General features: G+C 35.1%; 1 protein-coding gene across 4 annotated transcripts in view; it reads right to left on the reverse strand.

Moving 5' to 3' along the window:
* Nucleotides 1-20749, reverse strand: part of LOC132702599 (uncharacterized) — a 165294-nt gene that overhangs the window by 81746 nt on the left and 62799 nt on the right. For all 4 annotated transcript variants that reach the window (XM_060671346.1, XM_060671349.1, XM_060671347.1 and 1 more), the window contains exons 4-5: nt 12432-12810; nt 7656-8595 (exon numbers count right to left, since the gene is read on the reverse strand). In XM_060671346.1, the coding sequence (XP_060527329.1) occupies nt 7656-8595; nt 12432-12810 (1319 nt within the window). The remainder of the gene's footprint in view (nt 1-7655; nt 8596-12431; nt 12811-20749) is intronic.

Below are 20749 nucleotides of genomic sequence, written 5' to 3' on the forward strand. Positions count from 1 at the left end.
GGCGGGTGTTACAAGAAGGGTTCATCAGGGCACATTTTGGGACCTCTGTTGTTCTATATACATTCGATGTCCCCAAACCAATAATTATTTCTCGTCACTTTACTGATGATACAGCGTATGTATAAAGATTATTTATCGACCGGTATTACACTTAAATTATGAGCTGTTTAATACAATTGTTTATTGATTAACTTGGAGCTGAAAAAACAAATACAGTTTGTTGAAGTTGCAGGGATTGCGGAAATTTGATTCAATTTGGACTACTTTGATGTGTAAAGTGAGAAGAGGCATACTAGAAACGCTTACTATAACCCATTTCATACAATCAAATATAGCAGCAATATTACCACGTATAGTATAGCTATGAGTCCTTCTTCAACTTTCATATTTACTATTAGGGAGTTCGTTTCTTTTTTATTATTATTTTTTATTGGAAGTATGAGACACCATCGCTTTGATTCAAGTTAGAAATGCAACTGTTAAACAAAGGGAATCTTCTTCTTCTCTTCATCATGGCTAATTGACGATAGGCCAAACCATTCTCGAAGATTGCGCAACCAAGAGATTCTTCGGCGCCCTACACTTCGTCTACCTACAATTTTGCCCTCCATAATGAGTTTCAGCAGCTCGTATCTTGTACCGTGTGACATATGTCCCAGGAGCTCAATTTTTGCGTTTTTTAACACTTCCTCGTTTGTAGTTCTACTTATCCACGAAACTCTCGGCATGAGTCTATAAGTTCACATTTCAAGAACTTCTAACCTCCTTGTGGTTTCTCTATTCAGCGTTCAGCCTTCCAAGCCATAAAGCAACACGGGAAATACATAGCATTGGACCATTTTTGTTCTTACTGATAGTGATAGGTCCGGAGCTGTCAATAGTTTTTTCATTTTTATGAAAACTTTTCTAGCCTATTAAATGCGTGCCAGGATTTTCTGTTTATGTTGAACGTTGAAAAATAATGAAGAATTATGGTGCCAAGGTATTTGTAGTGTCTTACTTGTTCAATTCAATTGTTTTCCCGTCTACGATTAGCTGACCTGTTGTTTGCTTTCTTTTTGTTATCACCACCATTTTAGTGTTGTTGTAAGTAATCTTTGCTAGCTATCACTACTTTGTTTAATAGTCTCTGTAAATCCTCGAGAAACCCTGGACACAAAACAGTGTCGTCAGCGTACCTAATATTATAAAGGATTCTCCCATTTATTACTGTCCCAGCGGATTCGTCTTCCAAGGCATTTCTAAAAATGTTCTCCGAGTATATGTTGAATAGCGTGGTACCTGTCTGACACCCTTTCGTATGCTGACCCTCTTCGGAGAGAGCGTTATCTATTCTGACCTTAGCGGCTTGACCAAAATACAGTTTTGATATAATCTGCATGTCGTGATAGTTCAGTTTTTGTAGGATTTCCACAAGTTTTCCATGTCTGACATTATCAAATGCTTTACTATAATCGACAAAGCACACCTAGAGATCGTGAACGACGTTTAGGCATATCTGAGCAAGAACGTTAAAGGCGAACATGGCTTCCCGAATTCCAAGCGCATTGCGGAATCTAAATTGCGTGTCAGAGGTTTCAGTTTCGCATATATACTTATGAATCGGTGGTCACCACATTTGGATGGTCGGGAATTTTTTGGGATTAGGAGAAAAGTAGACAGAAGCCAATCATGGGGAATATTACCATTCTTTTATACGTCGTTGAACAGATCTAAGAGTACCTGCATCGAATTCTTCGTCAAAGCAATTTCAAAAACTAACAACGCACATCGTCTCCCTCCACTGATTTGCCAAATTTTGCTATCCCTATAGCGTGCTCAATTTCATCTCTTGTTATTAGAAATGGGTTCTCGGTTGTTGTTAGCTCTTAGTCAGTTGCGCGTTGGTCATTGAAAAGCTGCTTTATATAAGTTGGCCAGATCTCCAGCTTATTCTCGATGTCCAACCTGAGTCTCTTTTCGATCCCATACCAACTACTTCGTTTATCTTTTTGTGCATGTTAAAGCTATCGTATTTGCGTTCCAGGTCCTCCAGGTCCTCTATTTCTCTGTACCTTTCCTTCATTCAGTTCTCCTTCGCTTCGCGGATTTTGTTACGAATAGTGTTTTTAACGGACTTGCATTCTGCTTCATTATTGTTTTTATGTTTTCTTCTTTCTTCCATTAATTACAAAATTTCTTGTGTCATCCTCTTCTGTTTTGGCACCCTCCTGTTCTTTCCAACTATTCCTTTTTGTGTTGTTACTACGGTATCCTTAATTTTTCCTATTTTGTGTTCTGATCCCAGGTAGTGAATCCTTCTTCATGTAGCCTATGGAATTTTTCATTTAAAAAGATGGTGGTAGCGTTTCTTATAGTTGGCTCTTTTAACGAATCTTCAGGATGCAGCAAATATAGGAAATTTCGTTTATAGCAGATTTTTTAAAATTTGGGATTCAAATTATTGTCGGCTTTTTTTAGATAATTCCTTGTAAATGTCGCGAATTAAACGATGAACTCTACATTGTGCAAAAGGTTCCAAATGTATTTGACCCAGCTGTAACGCCTGCTCAGTGCGCATGTTAATGGTAGCTAGCCGCCAGAGCGGCTAAAATTCAAACGGTCCGATTCAATCTGGTTCGAGCGGGTGTTTACCACTCACGTACGTATTTTTCCAAAAATTTCAAGACTATTCTGGCACGAAGCCCGAAGGGATCCCATCCGATCGACAACGCGGTTTCTCGTACCCGATTGCTTTCCGAAAGCCGAGCCGGGTTTATTTTGGTTGTCAAGCGACATTGAGAAGCGGGTCGCGAAGAATCCTTCTCAAGATATTTCTGGAAGCTGACATTAAAGCGTGGCCAAACGGCAATCTTCTTTTTTTCTAAATTTACACCGACTTGGACTGGTCAGTTCCGCTTCGACGAGGACCTACTATGGCGAGGCGTCGGTCGTTGATTTTAACATATTGTTTTTCCTTTCTTTAATATTAGTTAGAGGACTGGTGAATTGGACAACTATATTTAAATCCGTAATTTACTCGCTTCCTCTACACAAATTCTCGAATTATTTCAAATAATTTGAAATTTTTTTAGAGACAATTTTGGTCCCACAGTATTTTTTTGACCTCTTCAAATAAGGTACTGCAACTAGCTCACCGGAATTTGTTAAACTCTTTAGCGGCTCTATAATAATATAAATAAGCTCAAATAAATAAATTAAAAAGAAACGCACGAATGAATTGTCTAAATTTGTGTTTTTGTGTACAATCATCTTCACTTTTCCAATACTAATCAGCCACTTAAATCAAAATTTCAGTGCATTAATATAAGACAAACAATAAATCACTAATCCCAACCACTGGATAACTCTGTTTCAGAGAACTTTCTTATTTCACATTCAAAATACTTCTTGTTACGAAACCTAGCAGGATAAGAAAATATATTTCATAGTACCTTTAATTAAAAAAAGGTTTGGTACGCAAACAAAATTTTCCATTGGTCATTTCATGTTTGTCGCCTCTATGGGTCTATTATTGGGAGGCAATATTATGTTGTTTTTTTCCATTTTTTTTGTCGACATTCGTGAAATTTTGCCTTCATAAAGTAATGTACCGTCATTCTTAAGGTGAGTTTATAGGTACAGAGATTTAATTTAACATTTAATTTAATTGATAATTGAAATTTAATGAAGGCGTTTATAGAAAAAAATTATTTAATTTTAAAATTGACCAACTTTTAACTTTGTGGTATGTATATAATATACAGTATACAAACATTGTATACATTGACATTAAAATGCTTTATATCATTTAAATAGTAAAGCTATTTAAGTAGTAATGTATATTTTAAGTATTTCAATGGAACGCCGTTTAGAATAACGTCTATCAACGTCAGTTGCTGATTTATTATCATTTATTATATTATCACATAGGTACAAATTCCTTTTTTGTATTTATAAATAGATCAAGAAGCAAGAAATGGGATTAAAAAATCTTTACCTAATCATTCATTTTATTACCCACTTATTTATGATTTACTTATTTCAATTTAGATCTGTAAAAGATCCTTATGCAGATTTTGCGGTAGGGTGGGTTCAAGTCTGAAGAATCCAGAATTTTTTCTGGATTTTTCACACTCCAATTCGCATAAAAAGAAACGATCATTTACATTATTTACAATGAGTAATTTCCATAATAAATACAAAAGTTAAACACTTAAAAATCGAAACTAATGATGCCAATTTGGTTGGAAATGGCTGTTACACTCATATCGTACCGTGTACTTTCCTGCGGTGTGACGTCACACCGACTGCCGCGCATTTTGTGCATATTTATTGTGAAATAAGTATTGCCATTTAAGGGTTCATATTTGGTATAATGTGTTTTCATATATAAACACACACACACACACACACACACAATCGGCAGATTCCCTATTGTCGTCTGATCTTTTCTGATCTGATCTTTTGAAATACTTGGTTCAAATAGGTTAAGCTCAATTTGAACATAGGTAAGCTCTGCATATATACTCAAGACTATGTCGGATTAAAATAAAAATGACCAATTCTCAATATTGTAAGTTTCTATTAAAAAATGACATGCCTGTTTTAAACAAAAATGTTGGTAATTCCAATTAAATATTCATAGCTTCATTTTAAAATTTTAGATATTTATATAGCAACTTGAATTGAGCATACATTGAGTAGTTTTAAAAATATAAAGTTACTCTATTTAAACGAGCATAATTTTATATTTATATTTTAATTATATATTGAATTTTATATTGAATGTTTAAGTTAGTTAGATATATATTTGATAAAGACACGGTGTTGTGGAAACAATTGTCATGTAAAAATATATAATTTCGTGAAAATCTGAACTTTTAGTTCTTATTTATTTAGATATATATTTATTTCTATCCAACAAGTTATACTTGTTTTGTTTGTTCTTATCCCAGTTTTATATTGAGTGGGTGGTAATTTTTCCATAAAAATGAGATATTTTTAAGGTAAATTATTGAATAATTTTGTTTTTTGTTTGTTTGCTACCATTGTGATAAATAACACATTTTATTAAGAAGGTAAGCCGAAGCAGATATCTACATGATTTGCATTAATTTTATCTATTCAAAACTAGCATTTCTATTATTATATACGACAAATTTTGTGATCCAGAATGCAGACTCAATCTAACATGAAAATAGTTACTTCAAACTACTTCTGGAGGAAGAAAGAAACTCATTATCAACTTTTTCTTTTAATCTCGAAAATGGAAGAAGGGAGGCCTGTAGAAAAGATTTCTACCACCGTGTAATATGTATAGACAATTTTTCGTGTTGCAAATTTTCTGTTAGTGTTTGGTTGTCTACTTTTGCTTTAGGAAATCATACAAAAAAAAAACAGAATGAAGTTTAACTCTTTTTCAAAATAAATAAGAACTAAAAGTTCAGATTTTCACGAAATGATATATTATGACATGAGATGTTTCGACAACACCGTCCCTTTATCAAATGTGTACAAATTTGCAACACGAAAAATTGTCTATACATATTACACGGTGGTAGAAATCTTTTCTACAGGCCTCCCTTCTTCCATTTTCGAGATTAAAAGAAAAAGTTGATAATGAGTTTCTTTCTTCCTCCAGAAGTAGTTTGAAGCTTACGAAGTGTATGAACATGTTAATTGCTGTTCTTTCCTACTCTTAAAAGCATTAAAAGAATAAACAAAAGCAACTACTTCAACATTGTGTCATGACTTTTTTTGGTCGTATTGAACAAATTGAAGGATCCATGTATCACATACCAAATTTTTATACTGTATACAAAAACCCATATATATTACACACAAATAATTTTCATTATTTTTGATCAGTTCCCGGGCTTATAGCGTGCACAAGAACTTGCCACATTGATGCAAATTTCTCATATGGCTCCCAACGTTGAGATGTATCTACTCCCTATACCATACTTAAGAAATGTAGGTAGTAAGTGTAGTAACAATAGTGTTCTAAAAATCCAAGCTGATCTTTCAGGAACACATAAGATCAAGGACCAGGTTAGCCTTTCAAGCTCTGTGCGCGTGCCGGAGAGCGGTAGGGGCACTTGGGACCTGGGGCCAAAGATCATGCGTTGGATCTAGGGTAGCATGGTGGTGCCTATGCTCACGCATGGGGCAGTGACATGGTGCGGATAGAGGCGGCCAGGACGGCTGTAAGGCTAACGATCTACGGAGAGAGGGAACCTTCAACCGGGGCCCGTACGGCATTTTAGAAGGCTGGTCCAGGGATCGCGGTGTCATGGACGTGGCGAGTGACGAGTGATTCTTGAGATGACCTTTCTCTTCCCATCAAGGGAGGAGTGGAGAGAGGGCAGAGTTGGAGTTCTGAGTTCCGGGTCACACCGGTATCCGGAGCAATGAGGCAGCGGACGCTTTAGCCAGGGCTAGGGCTCTTCGCATAGGCATATCGGACCAGAGGCCCGCTTGGGGATCGCCCTGTGCGTGAGGCGTGGAGCTCTCGAAGCCTGGGCCAGAGACCGGGCCGCGGGGGGCTGGAGAGATGCTCCGGGAATGAGGCAGGCGAGGCTTATGATGGATGGGCCCGCCCTCCCTCGGACCAGGGAGCTGCTTAGACTGACCAGAAGGGAGTGTAGAGCACTAACAGGGGCCTACACAGGACATTGCAGGCTTAAGAGGCATCTTTGCTTGCTAGGCATTGGAGACCCCGTATCATGTGCTCACCGAGTGCCCTGCTTTAACCTTGGGCAAGATTTGGAGTCTTCGGAACAGCCCTGATCGATCCGGATTCAGTGCACGGTATTGGACTAAAGGAGTGGCTGACCTTCTATAGGAGGAGCGGAATTCTGGACGCCCTGCAGGGTGGATTGGGCGCACAACGGGCCCATCTGGTGCCATAAGTGCTTGGACGCCCGCGGGGGCGCCCCCCTTAAATACTGATAGTGTTCTAAATACATACCTTTCATTACTTTTATAACAGATTCTGAAAGTCCAACTTTTCAATGAGTCTTCTATATTTATTGTTACACAACCCGTACAGTGGTAAAAACTGAAACTGCACTGAAAGTTCGTATGATCAATCGTCACACTTCGTCAGGTTCCGTGCAATCTGCGATATGCGATCAAATCAGACCAAACCGTACATTTTTTAAAAAGTATACGGCACAACCGTATTCTCAAATCGACAGTGTGTTACGTTTTGTTGTTTTCATTTGAAAACTAGGCCGTTTAGAACAGAAAGTAGTATATTTTCTACATAGGTATATATTTCTTCTTCTAAAATTATATATCATCATGTTAAGGAGGCAACACTTTCCAAATAAAAAGATAATGTAATCTCAGAAGTAGAATTTGTGATTCAGGAATAAAAATTTAAAACATTCTAAAACAAGGCTATTTGCTACAATAAAAAACATATCTTGCAAATATCATACAAATACGTACTATTATAACGGACTCTACAATGAAAAATATATCTTGAAAATATCATTTTTATTTTTTAAGCGTATTGATATTTTTATTTTAAACTGGCGTTCATAATTTAAGATATACATAATCTACAATTAAGATTTTTTTTCTGTAATGCCATCTGTTGATAGCAGTTCCAAGTTCTTTTGGTTTCAAATAATAATAGCACCGAAAACTGTTGACAATCAACTCACCTTTGCTTCCGGTACTGCCGGTGAAGCTCCTCACCGAATTCCTCAGCGTCTTCTCGTCAACGTCGCTCATTCCCGACGTGCTGGTGCTCGATTTGATGATGGACCCCTTGCGTTCGACACTGACCGATTCGAAATTGCCGCATTTGCTGCAAATCTCCTGCGTCGACTTCCGGCGGTCGTCGTCGTAGTAGGCGCGTTCGCGCCTCGTTGCCGGTTCTATCCGGTTCAAGTCGGGAGTGCTGACGGCGGCGTTGTTCGGCGTCGAAGTCGCGAAAGCGGACGCCTCCAGGTACTTCCGCGATCCGTGTAAACTCGGGGTGCTGCCGACCAAGCTCTGCTCGGAGATGGCGTTTAGCACCCGCCGATCGAACTCGACTATGGGCGATTTGGGCAACTTCTTCCGGTACGTCAACGAGGTCTCGTCGTCCGAAAGGTCCACCCGGTTGGACATCGCTTTGTCGTAAGAGCCCTCGCGTCTATAGCTCCCCATGACGTCACCGTAATCGTTCGCCACGTCACCAACACTATCGCGTTCGGATCGCGAGTCGAAACTGATGTCGGCCAAGTTGAGATTTTGCTCAGCGACGGACCCGCCCACGTGTTGATTCTGACCGACGAAGTTGAGGTCTTTCGGTACGCTGGTCGTCGCGACGACCACGACGTCGACTGTGGCGGCGTCGAGCAAGTCAGGCGCGCTCGCCGCGTGCGGCGCGACTTCGTTAAAATTAGAATAACCACATTCTCGGTCTAAATTTATATTGAGGTTGATGGCGTGCGCGTAGCCGGTGGGTATGTTCTGCATCTGTTGGCGTTGCTTTTTGCGCAGGAAGTGGTCGGTCAGCGGAGACGTTTTGCTGAGCGGTTCGCCTCCCGACAATGGGTCCAAACGATCGAATATGGACAAGTCCTGATACGACACGCCGAAGTTACCGTTGAAATTCTGAAATGACAAGTTTAAGGTGGCGTGAATGGGATTCAAAGAGATTACGAAAGTTATCCATTAAGAATTTATTTCAGCAATTTATCAAATTTTCATTCATTTGGGATAAAGAAATTGCGACATTCCGTGTATGTATGGCAAATAGCGTTTATCAACATTTAAAAATGATAGAAGCGCGCTGCCTTGGAAACAATATTACACCATTAAAAATGTATGCATTAGAGGAAAAAATTAAAACGCCTCAAATTACGTGATTTAAGTGATCAGTGCTAACTGGAAAACATCACACCATGTTATTGTTCAAAATGTGATAAATTTCATAAAAAAAAACATAGTGGTAAAAACCGTGTTTGAGGGTTTTTTTTTGAAAAATTTTCTTTCTAAAAATTGGGCATATTTGATATACTGCTCAAATCCTATTAGAATTTTGTTCCACATTGAGAAAGTACAAGATGCTTATTTACATTTTAAAACCCACCTACTGAGTGTGTTAAAAGTCTGTTTTTAATAAATACTAGATAAATATATCAATAAAAACAAACGATCGTAGTAAAGACAAAAAATTAACTTAACTTGTTTAAATAAGATGAATCGGGGTCATTGATACTAATTTAAAAAAAAAGTTAAGTTGTTACTTTCTTTTGTCTTTATGTACAGGGTGTCCCATAAGTAATAGTACATGGCAACTTACCTTGGTTCAAAAGTTGATATTAACCGAGATACAAGGTGTGAAAGTTGCAATTTCATTTTTGATTTTTTAAAATAATTCCTGAAATAATAGAGCTCTTTGCTTGGGCAAATTGGGGTATTTTGACATGAGAAAAACATTTACGTGAAAAATTTTGGGACAGATTGTACCGTACATTTCGTGCATTTGATACTTACTTTTTTGCGCCTTAGTGTATGTAGATTTTCACCTTTTTTAAACAAGACGGTATTAAATGCGCGAAACTGGATTTCTCGCGTCAAAAAAAAAAACGATTTGCCAAATTTTCTGCAAAGAGCTCGTTGTTTAAGGAATTATTTTAAAAATCAAAAATAAAATTGCAACTTTGATACACTGTAGCGCGGTTAATATACATTTTTGCACTAAGGTAGGTTTCATTAATTCCTAATATTTTTACATAAAAAAATGTCCTGTTTTATCATTACTTATGCGACACCGCACCTATATCTAAAATGCATATTTCGAGCTGATCTGAAACAGATACCCATGTGCCATTTTTGCCACGTTTTAACAATACTTTTGGTTAATCTATATACTTGAAAAATGGGAGTTAAAGGCATGCAATTTAATCCACCCTTACGAATACTGTTAGACTAGGAATAAACAGTCCATTTATAGTATACGTTTAAGTGTTACGGTGGAAATTAATTTTGAATTTCTGAAATGGCCTCCAGGGGGCGTGACTGCTATGCTATATATGTATAGCATATAAAAATAAACGCATCGAAATGGCCAACAACTCAGTGAAAACCACATCCCAATATTTTTATTCTAACCTAAAACATCAATAAAAAAACGAATCATTTACACTAATTTATTATTAGGGCAGCAAAATATTATTTAAAATCAAAACATTTTTTTTATTCCTTTGTAAATATTATATCAGTTGCTACAGATGGTGCTCCAGCTATGACCGGGCTTCATATCGTATTTAAAAAATAAAATTCCTGATGCGCTTACTGTACATTACATTATTATACATCGACATCATTTAGTTGCTAGAAATTAAACTGAACAACTGTTTCAATCATTGCAACATGTCATCAGAGCAGCTAATGATGAAGATTTTAACAGATAGATCTTTCACACAGAAGAGCGATGACTATGAAAAGGAAATTGTCTGACTTGTTTTTACAATCCGTATGACTTTGTCATAGAGGTCTTTGAAAACAAAGACACAGAATTGCTTGAAAACCTCATCACATCAAAGAATGATATCGCATACCTGACAGACCTTTATACATTACTTAATGATATGAATATCCAACTTCAAGGTGACTTGAACTTAATAAAAACAAAACATGTCGTTGCTGCTTTCGTAGTCAAGCTGAAGAATATCGGCAGACGTAAGACCTATAATTTTCCCAATTTATCAGAATCGTGCCACAATGACGGCTTGATCCTCTACTGTCAACATTTTTAAAATTTTCATTGAAAGATTTCAGGACATTTTGAAATTGGAAATACTAGACTGGCTGTTACATTCTTTTTCAAATGTCAACATAGCAATATCACCCTAGCTAGAAGAAGAACTGACAACGAACGAGGAAATAAAAATCCAATTCAAAAATGACTCCCAACAATTTTATCAATTAGGTAGTTGTACCCTGGAATGTGGTCGATCGTTTAACGATTTTTGATAACGTTGCGGTCATATTTGTGTGAATGAGGATTTAGCGGTGTGACAACGCTACTTACCAAAGTTGCAAGGTTACCAAACGCCGCGACTTGTGATTGTTTTTGAGTAATATATATATATATATATATATATATATATATATATATATATATATATATATATATATATATATATATATATATATATATATATATATATATATGATGACACTATATTCCGGGATATCATCCGTTCGCTCGTTGAACTCCGACTGGAATCCTGCATCCGACTGGAATCCTGCAAATCTTGCATCCGACTGGAATCCTGCAGACGTTTCGCCAAAATCTCACTTGGCATCTTCAATGCTCGCGCTCCGAAAACACTTCGAGTGTTCGAAGTGTTTTCGGAGCGCGAGCATTGAAGATGCCAAGTGAGATTTTGGCGAAACGTCTGCAGGATTCCAGTCGGATGCAAGATTTGCAGGATTCCAGTCGGATGCAGGATTCCAGTCGGAGTTCAACGAGCGAACGGATGATATCCCGGAATATAGTGTCATCACATTTTTCCATCCGTGAATCAATACGTGAGAATATATATATATATATATATATATATATATATATATATATATATATATATATATATATATATATATATATATATATATATATATATATATATATATATATATATATATATATATATATATATATATATATATATATATTAATATTAAAAATTTGCGTTTTAATTGCTCTCAATAGTAAAAATTTCTAGTTTAGAATGCAAGTTTAAATAGCAAAACCGACTAATAGGGCACACTACAACTAAATTAATTAATTAAAAATAAGTTATTTCCAAAGAGGGCGATAAAAGTTTCTACGAGTTACGAATGACGGATCACGGGATCTCTTCCTGTAACTGCAAATTGAGAAGGGACGCCACTATGTAGGAACAACATCAAAGTCTAACAGAACGGCTTCCATTAATCCCTGATAGCTTGAGGGTAATGCTGAGATTATACAAAAAATTAATGATTGAATCAATAAACAGGATTAATTTATTTCGTTCAACGCAATTTGAACCATTGGCTCGGTTCATCAACTTTGTTGACAGTTACGAACCAAGAACTATTAACTTTGTATTCTTGAAGCTGTAGTACAACGGATCCTGCTTCAAGTTGAATGATATGTGACCGTATTGAGCTGGTAAAAACAGGACTGCCTAACATTAGTTTTAGAAATAAGGTTCATCCAATGACAATTTATTATTTAAAATTATTTCTGACTTTGGTATTTTCTTCTATGCTAAAATTACTGTTATTTATGGTAAGAACTCATGTTGTTGTATCATTAGTTGCAAATGGAGGAATATTTGTTTTTTCATTATTTATTATTAGCTCCTTTCTTACAAATCAAATGCGCACCACCCAGTATTACCCAATGCCAGAAATACGAAGCCGAAAAGTAAATACGTGCGGATCTCTCTCACCTGAAAGACATCCCCGTCATAGGCACCGAAGCCGACGTAGCTATTCCTCTTCGTCTTCTCCATCGTGTTCTCGAAATTACTAGCCGTCATATTTCCCCCCGCCGCCCGTTTGCCATTGTTCAAATTCCCCACGCTGCCGCTCTTGTTGACCAGCATCAGCTGGTCGCCGTATCCGCTGTCCTCGCTCAGATTCTCGCTAGAAAATTTCTTTCCGATGGCGCCAGCGCTGTTCAGGGGCAAACTGTCGAAGCTGCGCCACGTTTTCAGATTGTCGCAGGACTTGGAGCCATCCAGCGTGGTGTCTGAATCGCTGCTGTCGCTGCCGCTCGATCTGCCGACATTGTAGAGGAGACTGTCTCTGCTCACGTTCTGTTTTGACCTGAAACGAGCGACTCGGTGATGTTGAGACAACCTACTTGTCTCCTCTAATTCTATAGATTATTTCAGTTCAGCAAGCCAAAACAAATAGGTCTAAATAATTACAAGAGGTTAGATTATGAAAAGTTACAGACCTAGTGTGAAGGTTTAATGATTTTACAGTTTCTGTCTGGTGGTAGGAAATTGAAAATACACGTAATTATTTTGCTCAATTATAATTTGTTTTTAAATAAATATTATTAAAAGTTCAGATTTTCACGATATTTATATATATATATATATATATATATATATATATATATATATATATATATATATATATACATATATATATATATATATACATATATATATATATATATATATATATATATATATATATATATATATATATATATATATATATATATATATATATATATATATATATATATATATATATATATATATATATATATATATATGATGACACTATACTCCGGGATATCATCCGTTCGCTCGTTGAACTCCGACTGGAATCCTGCAAATCCTGCATCCGACTGGAACAGTGTTCGAAGTGTTTTCGGAGCGCGAGCATTGAAGATGCCAAGTGAGATTTTGGCGAAACGTCTGCAGGATTCCAGTCGGATGCAGGATTTGCAGGATTCCAGTCGGATGCAGGATTCCAGTCGGAGTTCAACGAGCGAACGGATGATATCCCGGAGTATAGTGTCAGCACATTTTTCCATCCGTGAATCAATACGTGAGAATATATATATATATATATATATATATATATATATATATATATATATATATATATATATATATATATATATATATATATATATATATATATATATATATATATATATATATATATATATATATATATATATATATATATATATATATATATATATATATATATATATATATATATATATATATATATATATATATATATATATATATATATATATATATATATATATATATCCCACTATCTTCCAAGCGTCCGTACATTGACAATTTGCTATTTTCCGAGCGTCCGTCTACAACCGGGCGTCCATACATGGACGCTCGGATGCAGCGCTATAGAAACGGTATAAACAAGATCTAAGTAGTCTAAATTAAAATTTTCACAAAGACGCTACGATCATAGTAAACTGATTTTTCTTGTATATTGTTAGTTCAGCTGTATACCCGGTAGAGGCGCGAGACCCAGTCTCTGTATATTTTACAAGATATATTCTACTTTCAGCTCGTCGATTTCCAGGCGTCCTCTGCGCCTTTGTTACGTGGCAACACTGTCACTATTAACTTTTGCAGACTGGCGCGAAATTGTGGGGTAACGGCTCTGCTTCGCCTAGTTGTTTTGTTTTTCATATTGAATGAACTCGATTGGCGCTCCGTAGTTCGAGCATGTAGAGACGGTGGAAATAAAGAATTTTATTTTTTTACCACGAATTCGGAAGTAGGCTAAGTTGGAATTAACGTAAACGTAACACCAATACACAAGACTTTTTTTTTCTATTAAAAAATTAAATAATTAATAAAAGTTTATTTTCGAAATGTGTGGCAAAGAATTCAAAATTTACAAAAATCATATTTATATCCTGTTGCCAATGCCGTACGCTTTATATGATATTAGAATTTAAAACAACATTCTGTGACACGTCGCCAAACTCTTTTGTTTCGCTTGCTCTCTTCGTGAGAAAATCCGCTCATTGCATAAAGTTATTCTTTTTTCAACTACTTGTCCGCCGGTTGCATTTTTTTTTACCTTAATTCAATGAACTCGCGTCTGTCTTTACTTAGAAGCCTGACTAGATTGAAGTCAGTCGTTAAAGTCGGACAACAAACGCAATAACAACACCCAAGACTCCAGGTGGGAATCGAACCAAGAACTTCTACTGCAAGTCGAGTTGGCAGGTCTAACGACTTACCAACCGAGCCATCCTCGATCACTTAAAAAAAATTATATTTTTTATTTAGTTGCACAAATTGCTATTTTTGCTATTATATAATCTTCAGATCCATGAAGCAACATTATTAAAATGTTTTAATTAAACAAAATGGCACCAACAAGTTTTGGTTTTTTATATGCGAATACTATGCAATAACTTCTGAATCTTTTTTAATTTTTGGGCACATTTTTAGATTTATTACTTTCTTCCGATAATTTCTGCTAAATGCTATTTAGAACGGTGTTCGAAATATTAAAAATATCGAATATAAATATTTATATTATAGAAATATTGAACATAAATGGTTGTTTAATGCAATAGGAAAAGAAGTTGTTGGAATTTGCAAATTAAAATATCATTTGCTAAATACTTATCTAAATAATTAGGTAATAAAATATTTTGATTTTATGATCTAATAATATTTCATTAATATTAATAGGTCGCCTATTAAAGTGCGCAACATATAAGAACTATTTTATTGAACGATTTAAGTTGTTGACTTTTGCTTTTAATCAAACCAAAATAAATGTGAAAAGTAACATTTCTATATTTTAGTAAAAATTATTATTTTGAAATGAACTTTGATAAAAGTTGTTCGATAAAAGTGTTCTTTTTAATAGTTATTTTTCTTCATTGTGCCCTAAGATATAAATAAAAATGAAGTTAAACAAGGAATGTGAGTGATGAAAAGTAAAGTACAATAATGTATCACCACTGCCACTGAACAATATTTTCATATATTACTTTTTTTAATGTACCTAAACTTAAATCCTAACAATGAACCTCTGAAATAAAGTATCTTTTTAGGTGATTTTCGACATATTCTCTATAAAGTTTTGCCTCGGGATAAAAAGTGTCTCTTTAGTTCCTTGGATATCATCTAAATTTTTTTCCCAAATTGATTTAAAAAAATCCCCCTTTTACATTCCTGCTCTAAAATACGCATTATACAGTGTGGCTTAAAGACGTTACGTAGGGCTGCGAGCCACTGCGGATATTTCCGGTGATATATTAGCCAGTGCTTTGGTTTGTCGATTCTGATGGTCAATATACACGCATATAGTATGCAACACCTTGTAAACTTCTTCTTTCACTCATTTATTAAGCACTCGCTCCATTCGTGCCAAATAAACTAATATGGCGTTTATTAAACTTGTTTAGCAAAGATTTCTGAAGATTTTTTTTTAAAGGAAACTTTCACAGAATAATGTAAGACTATTTACAAATATTCTGCATTCTACCTGCGTCGGTGGTTGATAAATCGAACTTTCTGACGTTTCGCAAACCATTCTGGAGATCTCACAGCTGGTCCTGTTCATAAATTTGACCGTTACAAGAAAAATATGTTCCAGACAAGCATTTTTCAATTTGGTTGAATATGTTTGATTCCAGATTCCCGAATTGCAATATATCTGAAACAGCTATGTCAAAACTAACCAGAGAAACAGAACAAAAAATATACGACTATGACAAATAGAGTCATAAGCAGTTGCCGAAAACAATAATGACACCGAAATCTCATTCGATCAAATTAAAAATTAATCAATGTAATCGATTGTTCTACCAGCGAAATATCCGAAAATTAATAGAAATCTCTAAACAACCAAACAATCTTAACCGCGACTCTGATTTTCAACAATATGGAAATCCGAGACAATGTTCATGTCACTCTTGTAGCTCCGCCTCTCTCAAACAGTATATCAGTGAGTTCAGAATAGAATGTGAGCAAGCATCACTTAAGCTCTGAGGAAGCCATCAGGATGATTGGTGAAACGTCAGCTAGCTTTATTTATAAACAAAAGATGCAGAAGGGATCTAGAAGATTTGTAAATAGCCTTCTGAAGAAAATGTTAATTTTAACGAGTAACGAATGCCGTTTTCATCGCAGTTGTCTGTGTTCTTTATAATTTTTTTTAATTAAACTAAAATAGTAACTTCTAATTATTCCAAATAACTAACATCGGCCCATTTTAGACCAACATTAAGCACAAACAACACAGTAATATTGCCTCAGTTGGCCAGTTCAAATTATATTACATAATTTCTAAATTAACAGTTTTTCTTAGTTTGGTACCATAATTTATTGATCTGCAAATAAGTCAACTGTCAAGAACTTAGTAAACAATTTAAAAAAATAATATTCAAATATTAGTATTTACTTTTTACAAAACTTCTGGGTTGCATATGCGGCAAAGAATACATTGGAGAAACCGGACGAAAAATATCAACTAGGCTCAAAGAACACGAAAGAGCCTTACGACTAAGACAAATAAATTCATCAGCTGTTGGCGAATTCTTGTATGTAATCAAACAAATCTCTAAACAACCAAAGAATCTTAACCGCGACTCTGGTCTTTACCTTATCAGTGATCCGAGACGGTGTTCATGCCCCTCATTTAGCTCCGCCCCCCTCAAACAATATATATACAGGTACAGAGTAAAATGCGAGCCAGTTTCACTCAATCCCTGAAGAAGCCAACAGGAAGATTGGCGAAACGTCAGCAAGTTCGACTCAGCAAAAACCGGCGCAGGAGGAAACCAGAAGTTTTGTAGAAAGTATTACAGTAGCCTGTGGAAGTTTCTTTGAAAAATTAATAATAGTATTTGCTTTCAATTATTATTATTATTGGTTAGGTTTATGTCCAAGCAGCGCCTGGCTAACGTAAATACATGTGCAATATTTCTGGCAAACATATTCAAGAATCAAAAAATTCAAGAATTACTTTCCAAAATCGGGCGACGTGTTAAAGAAAACATCTACACAAAGAAATTAAGTTTAGCAAAGGGCTTTAAAAACTACCAAATCTACAAAAAAAAAATAATAAAATAAAAAATAAAACAGTTAGCAACAAAACATTTTTCAAAATATAGCGAAAACATGAATCGCCTTATACCCGCTCGACTGTGCACCGTCATGTTAAAAAGGAGAAGCGTGTTCTAAAGACCATATCTATTTATATGTACTTTAATACACAATCAATCGGGCAACGTTGCTCGGACGCTCAGAAATCTGCCCAATAAATGAAAAATATACATACGGACGCTAGGATGCTGAAATGTAAAAGTTTTCCCGTGTATATTGGACGCTAGCAAGGTACCTCTATAAAAGGACGCCGACATATAAGTATCATAAAACTTCACAAAAATGATCTTCGTAAAATCTGTCCTAAGGAAACTCAACGCCATCTCGTTTATAAAACTTCAAAATATTCACTTGTTAAAGTAGGGATCTTGAAGAAAACCATACTGGACGCTCAGAGACGGATCCATGAAAGGACGCTCGGAAAATAGCGGGATGTATATATATATATATATATATATATATATATATATATATATATATATTCACATGACAATTGTTTCGACAACACCGTGCCTTTATCAAATGTAATATTTACAAACTACCTGCTACTATATATACCGAAAAATGACAATAAAACCTTAATTAATGTTGTGAGAATGTAAGTTTAATAATCTAATTGATCGTTAAGCAATACATTTGAATGTCTCATTTTGTTAATCTCTATGGCTTCCAATAAATTTAATTTTCTACTTTTTGTGGCTGTATGTAAAATATCAAAATTGTGATCAAAAATGTGTTTTTCTGTGTTTAAGTGCGTAGCATAATTAGAATCTAGACTATTGTTTTTAAACGCTCTTTTATGTTCGTTAATGCGTTTCTTTAATGATCTACCTGTTGGTTCAATATACATTTTAGGACAAGATCCACATTTCAACCTATAGACACCTGATTTTTGAGATTTTGGACACTTGGTTTTGTTATTTTTTAAAAAATTTCCTATTGTGTTGTTAGTTCTGAAAGCTATTTTTAAACCACATTTTGACAAATTTTTTGAAACTTTTTCAATGGGTTCTCATGTGTATGTAATTGTTTTAAATTGTTCGTGTTCTGTATTAGGTTTTTTTAAATTTTTTAAAAGTATACTTTTTTTTATTTTATTTTTTATTTTTTTAAAAGTATAATGATGTCTGGGTTTGTTTTTTATTTATAATTTTATCGATAATGGACGGATTGTTCAGTACAATTTGTTTAATGATATTAAGTTCTTTGTTGTAATTTTCTGTTGAAAGTATTAAGAAGTCTGTCTATAAAAAAATGAAATGCAGGCATTTTGTGTGTTTAAGGGTGATTTGAGCTGTTATGTATAATTGTGTCCATAGGTGAAGGTTTATGGTAAATGGAAAAATCTAATTTGTTTTCCGTTTTCGTAATAGTTAAATCTAAAAAATTAATAGAGTTACCCTATTCAATATCGATAGTGAATTTAATTTATTTATAATAATAATAATAATCAAACTATTTTAGTAGTGTGTTTCAATCGAGGGATACTCCGTCCTACGTTTCATCAGTTCCTACGTTGTATATGAAATTTCTAAAAATTCTATTGGAAAAATATTGCTCAACTTGGAACCTAAAATGGGCCCAGGGCCGCAAAAACTGCCCACTTTTGTCGAAACCTCTTAACATCCTGTTTAATAAATGTCTAGGTCAAGGGACTTTTCTAAAAAGCTGTAAAGTGGCTCAGATAGTCCCTATTTTAAAGTCTAGTGAATCTACAGGCGCCGCCAATTATCGTCCTATTTCTCTCATATGTCACTTTGCCAAGGTTTTTCAGGCTGAAATTTATTCACAGCTGTTTTTTCTGGTAAAAAATGACATAGATCCAAATCAACGTGGTTTTCACAAAAAACGGTCAGTTCCTACAAACTTGGCACCGTTCATCCATTACATCGATGTTTCCATGCATATTGGTTTTAAGACGTGGTTTTAAGGTTTTGATAAAGTTCATCATACAACTCGTCTTCCACCTATTGCCAAGCTATATTACAGAAAGAACCCAGTTAGTTGTTGTCAATGGTAAAAAATATTGTGCAAATGTTACTTCGGGTTTTCCCTGAGAACTTATCTGAGCCATTCACTCTCATATTTTTGTTTTCGATGTTGGCCTTTGTTTTCCGGTTTCTATTAGTGCTTTTTTTTCGAGTAATAAAAGAGATTCGTTCACATTTAGATCATTGGAGCTCCAGAGAAATCTTGATATTAACTTAATACTTCATAATAAACAGCTGAAAAGAGTGAAGCAAGTAAAAGACTCAGAAATTGTACCTGACTCTCAGTTAAATTTTGAGGTTTGTATCGAAAGTATTGCCAAAAAATTTTGAGAAATCTGAGCTTCATTTTGAGAACTACCAAAGGGTTTAACAAGCATCAGTCAGTAAGTATCATCTATAATAGCATGATAAGCTCTATATTAAGGTACTCATCGAAAGTTTGGTATCCTATTTATAGTAAATATATCATCAGAATACATACACCCAAAAAAACTTTTTAACAACTGAAACTTAGATACAACAGAGATCGACACCTTTACTCGTACGAAAAAAACTTAAAATTTTTCCATTCGCTTGAAACTCGAAGAAACTATTTTGAAGTTGCTTTTCTTTATAAAGTCGTAAATAACCTTGTGGATTCTTCTTTTTTATAAAATACTTGAGCTTTAACGCTGGTCAATTGACCACTTCCTAGTTGACTAGTTAAGTTCAATCAAAATGTTTTAAATAACATCTTTATTATGCGTTTGTGATGTCATTCCATTTAGCTCTCAGAACGACGTGACGGCGACGTATTGCACAAGGATTTCGCTGCGATCGGTGTTTTTGAGAATGTAAACAAATAGAATGAAAGCAACCTTATTAGCCAATGAATAAAACATTTTTAAATGTTGCTGTTCCGTTCTACGGTAAAAGCCGCTTTGCGTGTTTTATTGTTTCGTCTTTCGCATTCGTTATAAAAATTGTGATCGAGTAACACGCCTCTAGCGCTCTTTTTCTAATTTGTAATGTCAACTAAAAAAAAAGAGAAACGAGTTTCTACATGAGAACAATCTATGTTGCCGCTTAAAGTGAAAATAGAAATGCTCGATCGTTTTCGCCTTGGAGAGTCATTTGCATCCATATCGCGCAATAGAA

The sequence above is a fragment of the Cylas formicarius genome, unplaced genomic scaffold (genome assembly GCF_029955315.1).
Source record: "Cylas formicarius isolate icCylForm1 unplaced genomic scaffold, icCylForm1.1 PGA_scaffold_5__7_contigs__length_24384050, whole genome shotgun sequence".
Lineage (NCBI taxonomy): Eukaryota > Metazoa > Arthropoda > Insecta > Coleoptera > Brentidae > Cylas > Cylas formicarius.